The sequence below is a fragment of the Lissotriton vulgaris genome, chromosome 1_1 (genome assembly GCF_964263255.1).
Source record: "Lissotriton vulgaris chromosome 1_1, aLisVul1.2, whole genome shotgun sequence".
In the NCBI taxonomy this organism is placed as follows: Eukaryota; Metazoa; Chordata; class Amphibia; order Caudata; family Salamandridae; genus Lissotriton; species Lissotriton vulgaris.
The window spans coordinates 954,902,720-954,918,411 of NC_141685.1; the positions used below are offsets into that span (position 1 = coordinate 954,902,720).

Below are 15,692 nucleotides of genomic sequence, written 5' to 3' on the forward strand. Positions count from 1 at the left end.
GCTTGGGAGCCCTTCAGTGGTAATGTACACAGGTGGGTCTTAGGTGTTTTGAGCCTTATTTTCTCTGAGGATTTATCATTATTGTTTCTGCTTTTCCAATAACCTAGTGTTTTAATCTGGATACTTAAAAAACAATTTGGGAAAAGCTCTGCAAGCACAGGATGGTTTTCTGAACCCCAGAGCACAGTAAAAAGTCTGTATTGTATTCATAGTACTACACAGTGTGCGAGTGAGGAGGGTTACCATGAACAGATGGCTCCAGTGATTGCTGTGCAATGTTCCTTTTCTGGGAGGATGCTGAAGATGTGTCTCCTGATTGTCTTGCTCTCTTCTTACCACTGCAGATTTAGATGTGGATATCATTGATAACATTCTGGCGCACCTGAAGACCCCAAATCCCAAGACCCGCAGACAGGTCATCCTCCATCTGGTGGAAATGAACCTTATCAACAATGCCTGGGAGTTCAAGCGTGAGAGGTGAGCATTTTGAAAATGAGCTATAACATGAGCGTACCCTTGAGATTAAGTGTTGCAGTGCAAATGAGTGTTACTGCAATGTTATGTGCAGGCCGTTGTGAGTGTAACGGCTCATATGTCAGGGAAGTGAGTATGCATACAAATTTACTTTGTGCAAACAAAGTGATTAATGCAAACTCACCTAACCTGTATGGTGGCTGAGATTTTCTTCACATAAGAGTGGCTTGTGAGAGGGCTATCTGCACCAGTCATCCCTAATTATCCCTACTCTTCTATCTCTTTGACCTTGTCATTTTTTATCTTCTAGTCTGACTTCAGCAGATTGATTGGAGAGTATTGCTAGCTTTACCTGACCAAGAGTTCTGCATTTGAAAATACCCCTTTGTATTTGTGTTCTGCTAAAGTCAGCATTGGAACCAGTGTCTGAGTATTAAAGCTTGGGTGCCTTCTCTGTATTAAACCAAACATACCCCAATCATAAAGCCTACTATGTAACCAAATAGTTGAGCAATCTGATGTATAACACGACTGTGTCTTTAAAAGCATAGTAGAAAGTTGGGGGAAATGCTTTTCACATGTAGTTACTTGTCACGTGTGAATGATTCTTTCCCAGCCCATACTGATCTTTAATAAGCTCACGTAGCAAAGATACACCTTCATTTCCCAAACATCTCTGGCTGTGCTTTCAGTACAAGCTATCAATTAGGGGTTTTTGTTAGAACTCAATAAACACCGAATACCTATCCTGGCTGTGAAATTGAAGAAAGGGAACATTCTTTTAATACACATGTGTGTGCATGTCACTAGAAAATACTTAAATTACAGGATTATAGTCTTAAATAAAAAAAAACCTGTGACTTGGAATGCTCAGTTATGGCATTAGTGTAAGAGAATATCCCCTCTCCTGTGCAATGCTCACGAAGCGAGACAAAACAGAAAAAGTTGCTACAAATAAAGACTTGCACTGGATCAGAGCCAGACGCTCAAAAAGGTATCAGGTATTTGCACTCACTGATGTCATGGATGATGTGAATGCTGATGCCAGGTGACCATTGTATTGGGGTAGCATTACGATTTTGTTGGTTACCACAACTGGGTAATTAAAATAGTTTCTGCTTAATGTAACCGAAACGCCACATTATGAAAGTTTTTTCAGTGAAATTTGTGGATTTTGTATCAGACTTGTTATTTTGTTTGATAAGAATCTAAAAATGTGGGTAGTGGGACCGGAAGCACTGTATCACTAATTCATCTGTCAAAGTTCTCCTGTTGCCTTGATTGAAAGGCCCTCTATTTCATGATTTGTTCCAGAAGTTTTCTTGAATGGGAACCAAATGGGTTCCAATGGGTTCCTTGCTCTTCAGTTTGTCTTGAATTGCTACTGGGAAGGGTTTTGCTATGGGCAGTGGAAGAAGTCAACCTTTCTGAGTCAAGTGGCAATCAGACTTTCATGGCAAGATCTGCAGTTAACAGAGGCCCCTCATATTTGCATTATATTTTGGAATGTGCAAGTCTGTTGCATATGCAAAAAAAACAAATTTAGCCCTAGGAGGTGATCTAACCCTTTCAGATAGACCATAAGGGAGCTGAGCCAAACCTACGCTAGCCCAACTCACCCTTCCCCAATTCATATTTGAAGCTCCAGTGTCAGTAAGCCTTGGGGCTGCTATGTGAAAGTCCATCACTCTTTCATAGTAGCTTAAAATTCTGCTTGGTGTTGCCTAGGATGATGTAGGAAAACATCCCACGTTTTGTTCTTACGGCCCCATAACACCTGTATTATGTTAGAGGCAAGTTACATAAAGCATTGTGGTGTGCCTTTCTTCACAGTCCAAAAACTTTCCTTATATTGAAAAGGTAGAGGCCAGTGTTGCAAGGCTTTTTGCTTCTAAGAGCCAACAATTTTGCCAATGCTGTGCTGCCTCACTCCGTTTTGCTGGAAACATTTTGAGAGTGGGGGTGCTGCCATCAATGTTACGTTACTGAATTCATAGGGATTGTGAACAATTCAAGTCTCGCACAAAAAAGTGTAGCAAATGAGCAGCGCCCATTCAGCAGGAGAGTAGTAAAGGTGTGCTATATACCCGATTGTGCATTTTAGAACACACTGTTGCAAATTTGTTACCAAAGCATGGTGTGGTAAGGCACTGTCATTTACAAACAGCACACTTTCCATTGAAATGACTTCTACATTCGCACAGACATGTAGTTTTACTGCTAAAACTTTATAGTGCACAAACAATGTCTGGAAATGAAAATATTTCTAACTGTTGTAAAGGAAAGTTTCAATTCTATTAGGGACTAGGAGGCGAAGATTATGCTTACCCTTTCTTCACTTGTAATACAGCAGCCATTTAATTGTATCTCCAGCAACCCCTTTTCCCATGAAACACTGGGAATTGATAAAAAGAAACAACGGACATTGCAGTCCAATGTGTCCTCAACTGGCCAATCCGGAGGTTGAAGTCCCATCGTAGTCCTTCAAGTCTGTCATTAGTGTCTCTTTCGTCATGCAAGTCACTCTATGGCCCTTTTCTCATGAGCCCTCTTCCCAGTCTCCGTTCCTTGAAGAAGAAATTGAATTAACAATACAAACCCATATAGACTGCTGCCCAAAGCAGAAAATACCATATACATTTACTGAATGAGTAGGAATTCACAATCATCATGTGAGTAAAGCATAACTTAGTTACTTACTCCTCAACGGGAGGGTCTCCGGGTGAGCAATCCGCAGGTTGGATATTCCTTGCCTCTGTGTCCATAATAGAATTGAAACTTTCCTTTACGATAGCTAGGACATTTTTCATTCTATGTCAGGCCCGGAGCCGAGGATTATGCTAGTTTATAGCTTATTTCCATTCAAATGAACTGTATCGAACACTAGCTTAAAATAAAACCTCTTAAAGGTAGAATCCAAGGACCAATCAGCCACATTAATAATATCTTCCAAGTGGGCACCTAAATGAATGCCTTAGAGGCCATCGCTCCTGGAGTGGAATGTGCACCAAAGATGTTTAGATCCACTCCAGCCTCCTGCATTACCTAACACACCCAGCGGGCTATGGTCGAGAAGGGCACTGAATTATGCTGCTTCCTGAGGGCGATTAAAAGTTGCCCCTCACCCGGAGGCTTCAATTCCGGTGACATATCCTCATAGACCTTCAGGCATTGAACACACAACTTGGGAAAGTCTAGAAAAGCCGGATATTCTATGACCCTAGTATTGATTTTTGAATGCCTACTGAGCGTAAAAGACACTCTTGAGAGGGAGAAGGTCCATCCAGTAGTGTCCAAACCCGGAAGTCTGACACCCGCCTGCATGATACCATGCAGAGCAGCTTTGCTAGTATCGCCAAGAGGTCCTTGCTTGACAGGAACCTATTAGGCTGCGATGGCGAGATTAAGCACATTATTAGCAAGCCAAAGAGCGGATTATCTAGCCCCTGGGGCCAGTGATAATCTATTGGCCATAGTAGGCGAGACTCGAACAGATGTTCTCCCACAGGGGAACCTTTAACAGGTATATTCCCCACCGAGATGGCTGAATGGAATGAATTGATGGAGGGGTATGCCATCCCTTCTGGGCTAGGCTAGTCCGAAAATTCAGAACCTGAACTACATCTGCGCCCACGGGATCATAACCCCATCGCACACACTAAACACACCATCTTGTCCAAGCATCCCGCTATCGCTTGATGATGCCAGCAGACCAGGCCTTCGACAAGAGGTCCTCAGCCTGTGTCGAAAGTCCAGAGAGCGACCATCTTCCCCTCTAATCCACCTCGCCATCGGGCAGAGGGAATATTCAAGCACCATCTGGTGCGGGATGGAGAGTTGGAAATAGGGGAGAGGGTATGGAAAATCCCAAGGAAATTCCAGAAGAACCAGAAACCACACTTGAGATCTCCAAATCGGGATGACCAACACTACTTCTGCCCGCTGACGTCTGATCTGAGCTGATGCCTGTGTAATCATTGTGAACGGGGGAAATGCATACCTTGTCTCGTGTTCTAATTCTGTAGGAATGCATCTGTGGCCATCGCCAGGGGATCCGTCCTCCAACTGAAGAACTTTTGGAAGTTGGTGATCCAATTTGAGGTGAAGAGGTCCATGAAAAACAGGCCCCACTTGGTCTGCGGGCTGGTCAAGACATCCAGATGAAGCTTCCCAAGGCTGGTGTTCCTGAAGTGATGGGACTGCCAATCCGCTACCCAGTTCTCCTAACCGGGAAGATATTCTGCCGTCACCGAGATCTGATGGTCTAGGCAGAATTACAAAAAAATGGTCACTAGGTCCGAGAGTACCTTGGATCAAGTGCTTCCCAGGTGATTTATGTACCTGACAGCCGCAATTTTGTCCATCGTTAGTAGGGCACACGACTGACTCTTGTCCCAGGTTCAACTACGGACTGCAAAGGACCTGGCTAGTAGCTCCAAACAGCTGATGTGTAATATCTGTTCTTGAGGAGACCGCAACCTGCCAGTGGAAAACTCGCCACACTGGGCGCCCCAGCCTGACCTGCTGGCATCGGACTCTATAATGAGAACTGAAGCCCACCCAAAATTCACTCTCCCGTTCCATGCTTCCATGTGGGAAAGCCACCAAAGTATCCCCTCTCGCGTGTCCCCTGAGGGCGTGACCAGCTGCTAATCAGTGAATTTTTTAACAGGTGTGCTGCTTTTAATTGCTGAAGGGCCAGGTAGTGCAGGGTTCCTGGAAATATGTCTGGAAGGGGGACAATAAGAGACCCACTTGGTGGGCACGCTGACGCAAGGACTCTTTGTCGAGCTAAAATTCTCTGCAGCTTGTGTTGAACCTTCTGAGAGGGCAGACTCAGGGTAGCCTCTGAAGAGTATATGCCAAAACCCAGAAAAAACACTTTTTGAGCGGAAGTCAGAAGCAATTTCCTTTCGTTTATAACAAAGCTGGGGCTTTGGAGCAGATTGACTGCTAGCTGGAGTTGGGCCAACAGCTGCGGTGGGTCTTGTGACAGGAGAAACATGTTGTCAAGATACACAGAGTCATATTCCCTGCACCCATAAGTGTTGCAAAACCAGTTTTAGAATCTTCAGTAAGCACCAAGGTGCACAGAAGAGTCCAAACGCAGGGTTGAAAACTGAAACGTCTCTTGCCGGCAGATACATTGGAGGAACCTCCAGTGGGCGGTCAGACTGGTATGGACAAATGTACATCCTTCAGGTCCAGGCGGACCATCCCGTCTGCGGGGCGTAAGACCTGACGAAAGAGGTGGATCCCCTCCATTTTGAAGTGGAGGTACACCAGCCACTCTTTGAACTTGTGTACTTTTATCACCGTCTACAAAGAAAAGATTGCATATGAATCCATAGGGGTAGCAGGGCAAATAGCTCTTTTTGCGAGCAGAGAGGTAACCACTGCTTCCATCAAATCCATCTCTTGACGTGAGTTCTAAAGTGGTCTGGGATATGTAACTTGACGCGGGACCCGTAGAATTCTATATCGAACCGTTGACACGTCTGCAGGACCCACGCATCGCTTGTGATTGTCCTCCAAACTTTGAAAACATTTCCAGATGTCCCCCTACTTTTACGAGGGAAGATAAGTGAACACTCACACAAGTGAAGCCGGCGTTGAATTCCTAATGTCCTCTTCCTCTGGAGGCGCCAGCCGCGGGTTATATAGAAGTTTCCAAAACGGGCTTGATCTTGGGATTGGCTGTACCTTTATCGTTGCCCTGTATGTAGGAGAATACTGGGAGTAGGACTGGCCAGATTCAGCTGGCCCCATGGACAACCCGGGAGGAGAAACCCCCTTTTTATTGAGGACTGGGCTTTGTCTAGTGACGTGAACTTATTAGCAAACTTTCCAAGCTTCTCTATAAAGGGCTCACCAAATAGTCCCCCTTGCGCCACTGCCCCCTTTTCGGACTCCGCCAGGTCACCAAGGTTCAGGTCCTCTTTTATTAGAAAGGACCGTCTCTGCTACATGGAGAGCAAACTAATATTGTTTCCCATGAAGGCAATTGTATGCTGTGCCCATCTGAGAGAGCCTCCGGGCAGATGAGGGATCCTGAAACCTTGGTATACTCTGCCATATTGACCAAGGGCATCCAGGAGTTTATCATCGCACGCCCGCCAGGATCTATCAATCCCCTTTGTGGGCTCTTTAATGAATTTAGCTAAGAAGGTGGGAAGGTTGATGTGGTCCCGTATGAGAAGCTGACATGAATCAACATGGTAATATGGCACATCTGTTTTGGGAGGTGCTGGGTGGGGCCTGTGACCTGTCTAAATTCTCCTGCAATTGTGTACCTCATGTAAGATGTGAAATGACACACGATCAGACATGTGACTCGGATGTACTGCTTCATCTGTAGCCCGTTATTTCTTTGTTCTAGTTTTAACTAGGTGCTTGGTACTGTTCCTAGCTGCACACAACTGGTATATTGGTCGGTTGTGCTGAATGGATAGTACACTGTTTTGTTTTTCTTTTTTGTTTGCATAAAAAGTCAATAAAAATAATAAAAAATAAAAATCATAAAAAAATGAAGGTGGTCATTCTGGGATGGAGTTTTTTAGGTCAAGCAAGTCAGACCTGTTTTGTTTGGCACACTAGGGCCAGGGGCAAGTGGGGGGGGGGGGGGGGCAAAGGCCAGTAAGGGCCTGCAGCATTATCCGTGGCCCTATAGGCGTCGTCATCTAGGAGAGGGGGGGATTCCAGGTCAGTTGACCCTTTGGGCAGATGCAGGGAATCCTCAGGCATAGGAGGAGGCTGGTTTTGAGGCAGAAATGCCTGCCTTAGGTGTGCAGAGGCATTGTGGTGAACCCCTGTTTCATGGGGACGTTTGGCCGGGACTGGATCAGTATCTCCAGGGTGGTCTGGTGGTAGTGGATCAGGGACAGTGTGGCCCCTTGACTTTTGACATTTTCACACATTTAAGCCCAATTTGCTGCGTCAAGCGCTGCTCTATCGATGTCATGACTTCTTCCACCGCCTCTGTATATTGATTAGTCTACTGCATCATAACAATCTTCATCCCATTGGAGGGCAGCAAACGGGTACCCATCATACTAGACATCCCTTTTCTCTTCCATGTCACTGGCCGGGAGAAGTCAGCAATCACAAGAAAATAAAGGGGGAAGGCAGTTGAGGTGCCTAAGGAATCTGCTTATATGTAGCACTACTGGAAAGTGCTTAGGACCACGATCAGCATGAAGTAATGTAGTTTCAGGTGCAAGGGTTCCAGCGAATCAATAGAGGGCAAAGCCATGGGTTTACTGGGGACTATGCCCTGGGGACACCACCCCCGTAATTAGAAGTACAAAGCTGAGTAAAAATAGCCTCCTTGGAGCTTGTCCCCGCGAGGCTGGTGCAGCCTCAAGTACAAGTACAGACCCTTTAGTCTATATCGAAAACATAAATTGCTCTAAAACTTGAATTTCTTCCATTATCGTTAATCCCTGTTGGGGATAAGTCTTCCAGCCCACACTTCTCAAAGTAAAGTATTGCCTTACCCACCTCCACACCTATTGTAAGATGAGGATAACTCTGATAAAGGCCCCTTTGGAGTGGCTTGTAGCCCATCTCAACTTAATGTAAAATGGCAGGACTTTGATTACGATGATGAGCAGTATCCTGAGGAACTCGACTATACTGTGGGAGAGCACTCTGAACAATACCAAGAACAGTATTCAGTGCAAGGGTAACAGGGTAACAAGAAACCTCCATTCAAATGCGTATGTCGCTTGTAAGCAAATTAAAAAGTATGCTCCAGGATCATTACCGCAAGTTTCTAACATCTGCGAGCACCACTCCTATACCACAAACGCCAAAACGGATGCCATTTTTGCAAATCCCCACACCGCTCCCACGGTCATCGCAATTGCTTACTACACCTGCATCTTCTCTATCAACATTGGTGGTTACCCTGGCCGACCCCCAACTGATGATGCTCCTTCTACTGAGGAAAGTATAGAAGAGCGAAAAATACGAGACATTGCCTCAGTCCCTAATGAGTGGGACAACTGACTATCTTATCCCAATTCCTTCCACTTAGCATGTCCATCAGAAGATTCTCCCCTGGAGGATATTGATGCCTTCCATAATGTCATGGAAAGAGCGGCCAAAAGGTTTGTACATCCACTTCTCACTAAAGAAGTGAATTCATTACTCTATGATTTTAAAGAGCCCACCAAGAAATCTGTTTGGGCTATTCCTATTATTGATTTTATTTGGCAAGGAATTCTCAAAGCCATGAAAAATCCAGGTACAGTTTCAGCAGTCCTCCCTAGATTAGAAAAAAATACAAGACGCCAAAGGATTCTCCAACTTGTTTGATTGACCATTTGAAACCCGATTCAGTAGTAACCCAAATGGCCCAACGTTGCTCTAAGAATCCGTCTACTCCAATTTCCCCTCCTCCGAACAGAGATGGTCGTAGATTAGACAACATCGTTAAGAGATTCTGTTCCATGACGGCCACAACTTTTAGAGCAGCGAAACCTGTTAAGACTGCCAAATGTGGTCAGATATTTTGACTTACATCGACCTACTACCAGAGATGCCAGCCTTAAAGCTCATAAGATTCTACAAGATGGTGAAAGAATATCAGCAGAAATAATTGCCTGCACCATTGATGTCTCTTCCTGAGGGTTCAGACAGCTGGCTCTGCAGAAAAGGATGGTTATAATCCACTTCCTTCCGCACAGAGATACAACGTAAAATATAAGACATGCCTTTTGACAGCGAATTGCGGTTTGGCAAACCTGTAGATGAGATGATGTGCTTCCATCCATTAAGACTGGCACAGATAAAGTTCAGGATGAAGCCCTGTCAGGGAGCTATGGGCCGACATGCTTATTCCTTTAGAGTAGGTTTCCAACCCAACAGACAACAATATCAGACTGGCAAGACACAGTACCGTCCACAGTATTCGCAACAGTACAGACCACCACCAACTGCTGCATATACACATTCGGCCAAAGGACAGTGATCTGCCCGAGGTATGGATTCCAACAGGAAGCAGTGACCCCAACATTGTGGTGGCTACCCCCTATGCATTACCAACTCATATTGGGTGTCGAATTTCAAATCATCTCGACCAGTGGTCAGGTATAACATCCGACAGGTGGCTGCTTGATGTGGTCTCTCAGGAGCACATCCTAGAGTTCATAAAAAAAATCCAACTAACAGGACCACCCCACCTCACTTAAAACAACTCCTGAAGCAGATATCCAATATGATGAAGTAAAGGAACGATGGAACTGGTTCCAAAACTACAGAGCGGATTGGGTTTCTACTCTTGTTTATTTCCTTATCATGAAAAGGTCAGGAGATTGGCGTTCTATCCGAGAACTTTGGAAATTAAACACATTTCTAAAGAAGCAATCTTTCCGCGTGGTGACACTGCAAGATATATTGCGCTTTCTCGACAAAGAGGATCCCATGACAGCCCTAGATCTCCAGGACACATACTTCCATTTTCACCAAGATTTTAGCCCCAGTGGCTGCCTATCTCAGGCAGAGTGAAGTCCAAGTATTTCCATACTTGGGCCACTGGCTGATCAAACTAATCAGCAAACCGCAAGAACCAAGTCAACATGTCTTTTATTGTTCAACAGACTGGGTCTTATAGTCAGCTTTCAGAAATCTCATCTAAATCCAACAACACTACTGACCTTCTTGGGAACATCCATGGACTCTGTCCAAACAAGGCCTTTGCCTCCAAAGACAGGCAAATAAAGATTCTAGAACTAGCGCACAAATAGGCAACAAAAAAGTCTGTTGCTGTCCGTATCTACAAATCGTTTGTCTGAATGATTTTTTCTTGCATCCCTCTTATTCCAAATTGCCATCTACAAATGCGCCCACTTCAACAAGAATTGGACAAGCAATGGCTACAGGCACTGGGGTCGTTCGATGAGGTCTTTCATACAACTCCAACAATGGCCAAAGCCATGATCTGGTGGACACGAACATCAAACCTGGCTCAAATTCCCCGAGTACGTAATAAGTACTAATGCATACCTTGAGGGTCGGGCTGCTCACCTCCAAGACCTAAAAATAAATGACAAATGGAGTCCAGAGAAAACAAAAATGCATATCAATCTGCTAGAGCTGAATGCCATCGTTGTAGCATTTAAATCTTTTCTCCCCAAGATAGCAAAGTCATCAGTGCTCATTTGAACAGACAATACCACCAGCATGTTTTATATCCACAAGCAAGGAGGAACACGCTCACCAGCGCTATCTTTTCAAGCGTAGGACAACTAGAATTGGGCTTTCAACATCCGATAACGCTCAGAGCGGAACCTGTGCCTGGGATTTCCAGTATCCTCGCAGACTCGCTAAGCAGGACCAATAGCACCTGCCACAAATGGGAGCTAGACCAACACATTTTAGACAACCTTTTCCACTGTTGGGGCAAGCCAAACTTAGATCTGTTTGTGACAAAAGAGAGATGCTAATTTCTTTGCAAGTTGGCATCCCCAAGAGGGATCATGGGGGGAATGCGTTTTCAAGTAGATGATCAGGAATCTATGCTTATGCTTTTCCCGTGATCCCATTGATCCCAGGGTTGCTAAAGAAACTGAAGAGAGTTTTTCCGAGTTCTACTCATTGCTCCCAAGAGGCCCAGGCAGTTCTGGTTCACTGAACTCCTACTCTGTTCTACTCACGTTCTGCTCAGACCAATACCAACGCCACTGGCCATGAACCAAAGCCAGATACGTCCTCTCAACCCAGATCAGTTATTTGTTGCTTATGGCAATCTCAGGAAAGGTCTCCCAGTTTCTAAACAGACCATTGCCAGAAGAATTGCTTTCACCATCCAATTTTGCCACAGGCAAGCATGGAAACCACTGCAAGACCATGTTAAAGTCCACTCCACCAGAGCTGTCTACACCTCTACAGCTCTTTGCTGGTGTTCCCATCCAACACATTTGCCCAGCAGCAACATGGGCCAGCACCCACACCTTCAAGAGGCAATATTGCTTGGATGCTGCTGACAAGACTGATGCAGCTATGGGACAAGCAGTGTTGCGACATCTGTTTCAATAAGGTGAGCCTTTTTCATACCTTCCTTTCCCACTAACTATTCTGATTTAAGCATGTGAATCTGTGAAAGATCCAATACAGGAGAAGAAAATTAGTTCATTACCTGTAACTGTAGTTCTCCAGTATTGGTATCTTCCATAGATTCACATGCAACCCACCTTCCTCCAGTTAGAGGCCCCCCTTTTATTTAATGCTGAACTATTCCACTTGTGCTCGAAAATCTGATGGATTCAGCCTCTCTTAGGAGTATTCTAGAGGGTGCTATGGGCCTGCTTGACTAAAGTTCAACCTTTGGTCCTTTTTTAGAAAAGGACAAAGGCTATAAAACATGGTTCATTGCCATTATAGTCTATTGTAGTAATTCACATTGCTTTGTTACAGTATTGTGGGACAGGCAATGATTCAAGCTTGTGAATCTATGAAAGATATCAATACCTGCGGACTACAGGTAAGTAACTCATTTTCTATCAATAAATCAGGGAATTGTGAAGCGTGCTACTCCCAGAGAGGCTCCAAAGGCTCTTCGGGGGGAGGGGCGTTGCAGCTCCATGTCATTCGAAAAGCCATGTCCTGTGGTTCTTCCTGAAGGTGTTCAGAGTGGGGGCACGTCTGATGTTGATAGGGAGCTCGTCCAGGTCTTTGCTGCGCTGTAGGAGAAGGCTCTTCTAGCCGTTCTTGCTCTGCAGATGTGCTGGGTGTCGGCGGATCTGACCTTTCTCGTGGGTGCGTGGAAGGAGATTTTTTCGTTGAGAAATTGGAGTCCGGTGTTGTGGAAGCATTTGTAGGCGTGGGTGAGTATCTTGAAGGTTACGCTTCTCGACGGGGAGCCAGTGGCGATGTCGCAAGTGTTGGGTGATGTGTTCATGTCGACGGATGCCGCGAACAAGTCTGGCTGCGGTGTTCTGTATGGTCTGCAGTTTGCGGAGCAGAGATTTGTTGATTCCGGCGTAGAGGGAGTTTCCATAGCCCAGTCTGGTGGTTATCAATGCGTTGGTGCACTCATTTGCACTTACTGCAATATATTTGTTGTTTGTAATATAACTATTGTCATTTCTCACTTTTTATTAAAGTGTATAAAATGTACTTATATGGCATCTTTTGCCTTATGTATTCCGATATATCTGATACTGCTATTACTTTTAATGTACTTTGATGGTTTGTAACTGAATAAAGTACTGATTGATTGACCAGAACATCCCATGTGGTTGAAGGAGGTAGTATCTTGATGTACAAGGAAGAGAGCTGCTTGACACTTAATTCTCACTCCATTGATAAAGTATTTATTTTTTCAACAGTGGTCTAAGACTCCTACAGATCGCCATAAAGCTGCATAAAAGAAATGTGCTCATTCATATAGGCTCTCCCTGAATTACCCATATTTCTGCATCTGTGTTATTTACTTGTCGTTTCACGTATTTGTGTAGTGAATAAAGGTTAGTATGAACAGTAAGGCAGAGTAATGCACCTTTTCAAATACTGTCTTCTACAGGAAAGGCACAGGCATTGTGGTTTGGACTGAAGAACAAGAAACTGAGCTGAAGATGCTATTTGAAGAATATGAAGGGACGGACGGTTAGTTGCCAGTTGGTGCTAAAGCAGTAGTATGTAGACTGAAAAAAACTTCTTGGCTCCTAAGATCTTGGTTTCGACTCTAATCAAAACAAAAAAAAATCTAAATCCTTTTTTTTCTTACCAAGTGTGTTCTTCTAATATATGTGCAGTTCTCGTTGGAACCTTTCTCCATAGCATGATACTTTGTTTCTTAAATAACCAGAGGGATATTAGAACCTGAGATTACCAATTTTTTTTCGTGACCCCATTGATTTGAAATTTTAAGGGAAAAGAATAAATAGATGTTTATGTTGCTTATTGAAGTCAATTGATTATTTTGTTTGTCTTTGTTGCTAGTAGTACATAGGTACTGGACCATTTTTTACTCGCCACTTCCTATGGTTGAGACTAGTTTTAACTATGTGATACTCAGGGGTGGTCATTTTTTAAACCTGCCAACTCTATGCTTGGTTAGTAGTTGCAGATGTGCAGAAATAGAACTTTTCTGTATGTCTCAGTTATGGTTCTTCTACTTTAGTTAGCTTCTGGTTTGGTTCAGCTACAGTATTTCTGGTTTGGTTCAGCTATCGCACTGCTGGTCTCTTTCAGCTGTGCCTTTATTTGTGTGTCTTGATTGTAGGCCTCTGTGTTGCTGCAGTATGGCCTTTTCCTTGTTTCTGTCTATCTTGGTTACTGCTCTTTCCTTTTGTTTCGGATTGGTTGCATATCTAATGATCTGCCTCTTTTGTTTTCTATTCTGCCTGCCTAAGCTGGTGCTGTTTCTGTTTGGCTTTGCTGCAACTCGTCCTTTCAGCCTTGTCCAGCTGTGGCTCTTTTTTCTGTTTGGCGTGGGTGCAGCTTGGTTTCTTTTTGAGCAGCTTTGTTTCTTTTTGAGCCAACTGCTGAATGCTGTTTGAACATTGTTACTCCTACCAGTGATAAATGGCAGACACATAAGTGGCGGCTGTTCCTTTCTTTGCAGATGTGCTCGGAAACATAATGAAGATGGTGACTGCCAAGCGCTCCCGTGCCCGTATTATAGATAAGCTGATAAGTTTAGGGCTGGTCTCTGACCGCAAGGAGCTGCACAAGAAGAGGTCGAAGAAGGGCAAATCTTCTGGCATAGTATGGCAACTTTTCATCCTATTTATTCTCAGCTGTGTTTAACATGGGCAGAGTCATATTTGGCTGTTATCCAGAGATATGAGCGGTTGTGATTATGCAACTGTATGGGACACTTATGAGGGTTCCGAGTGAATCTGATTAACTCTGGATACATTTCACATTTTAATTGACCTGTATTTATTTGCTTTTGTATGTGAATGTGTTTAATAAATTCTTACCTTTTTTGAGCTTGTGATATAGTTTGAGAACCATTTAACTCTTGTGATTTCCAAAGAGGCTTTCCTAAAGTTGTTTCACAAACTAGGTCTCATTGTGAATTATCAAAGATCACCAACTCCTCCATCCTAAAAGATACTGTTCCTGGGCCGCAACACTAGATACTGTCCGAGTCAAAGACTTTTTATCCCAAGATAAGCAACAAAGGCTCTAGAACTTGCTCTTGAACTAAAAAAATAAAAATTGTAATGAGTCTGTTCAGTGAGCTCTGGGCATCATATCCTCAACGTTCAATATGATCCCTCTTACATGCCTGAAAATGAGAGCCTTACAGGAACAGCTATAAAAACAATAGATTCAAACAAAAAAATCGTTCAAGGGCCTGGCGAACTTCTCAAAGGTATGATAGAAGCTCTAGCCTGGTGATTCCAGACCTCATACCTGTCGGAGGACCTCACGTCCATCTACAGAACCTGCAAATTCAAGGAAAGTAGACTCCCCTCCAGGAGAGCATAATTCTCAATTGCCTGGGGCTCAAAGCCATTTACCGCGATATATCTCTTGTTTGGGCAGGTAGGCAGCCACGAACTGCATGGGAGATCCTAACGCTTCTGTTTGAACAAGGGGGTCTGGGTGCTCCGGACATGGAATTGTACTATAATTGTGCGCAAGCCCAGTTCGGATTTCATTGGATGTACCCAACTCAGTTTATGGGGCACAAACGCCCCTGAAACTGACCAGGCGGTCCTGGTTCCGCTGCATATGAGCTGTCTAGACAACAGAACCGCCCCCGGGCTGAGATTAACTTGTTCGACTGCACAGTATGGTTGTGGCAGGAAATTCGTTGTAGGGCCCGTTTGGACACACTATTTGCACCCTCAGTGCCACTCACTAGACACCCAGAATTACCTTTCACTGCTGAGACGGGGTCTGCCAGCGAGTTCAAAAGCTGCAGTTAAACATGATGGGGCAGGCGTTCCCTGGTGGCATCTTCATCAACATGGATACCGCGCTAGGGGATGAACACACAGGATTGATGGATAGAATGACATATTTCCAGCTCAGATTAGTGCTGCACGCTCAATATGATTTTGTTCCCGTTGGCACCGCCTACATTCCTAATCCTGGAAGAGCTAGCCAACCCCTCACCCCGCAAACTCACTACCCACTTATACACTGGTATGCAGTTTGAATCCCAGATAAGTATTCCCCTGCACAGCACGAATGGGGAAAAAAACCTGGGAGTCTCCTTTGAGGAGGGAGTGTGGGCATACTGATGCGCGCAGGCC

General features: G+C 44.5%; 1 protein-coding gene across 3 annotated transcripts in view; it reads left to right on the forward strand.

Moving 5' to 3' along the window:
* The window catches only part of TIMELESS (timeless circadian regulator), a 466,894-nt gene that overhangs the window by 330,325 nt on the left and 120,877 nt on the right, over positions 1-15,692 (forward strand). For all 3 annotated transcript variants that reach the window (XM_086959580.1, XM_086959589.1, XM_086959597.1), the window contains exons 20-22: positions 345-477; positions 13,001-13,083; positions 14,045-14,187. In XM_086959580.1, coding sequence (XP_086815706.1) covers positions 345-477; positions 13,001-13,083; positions 14,045-14,187 — 359 coding nt within the window. The remainder of the gene's footprint in view (positions 1-344; positions 478-13,000; positions 13,084-14,044; positions 14,188-15,692) is intronic.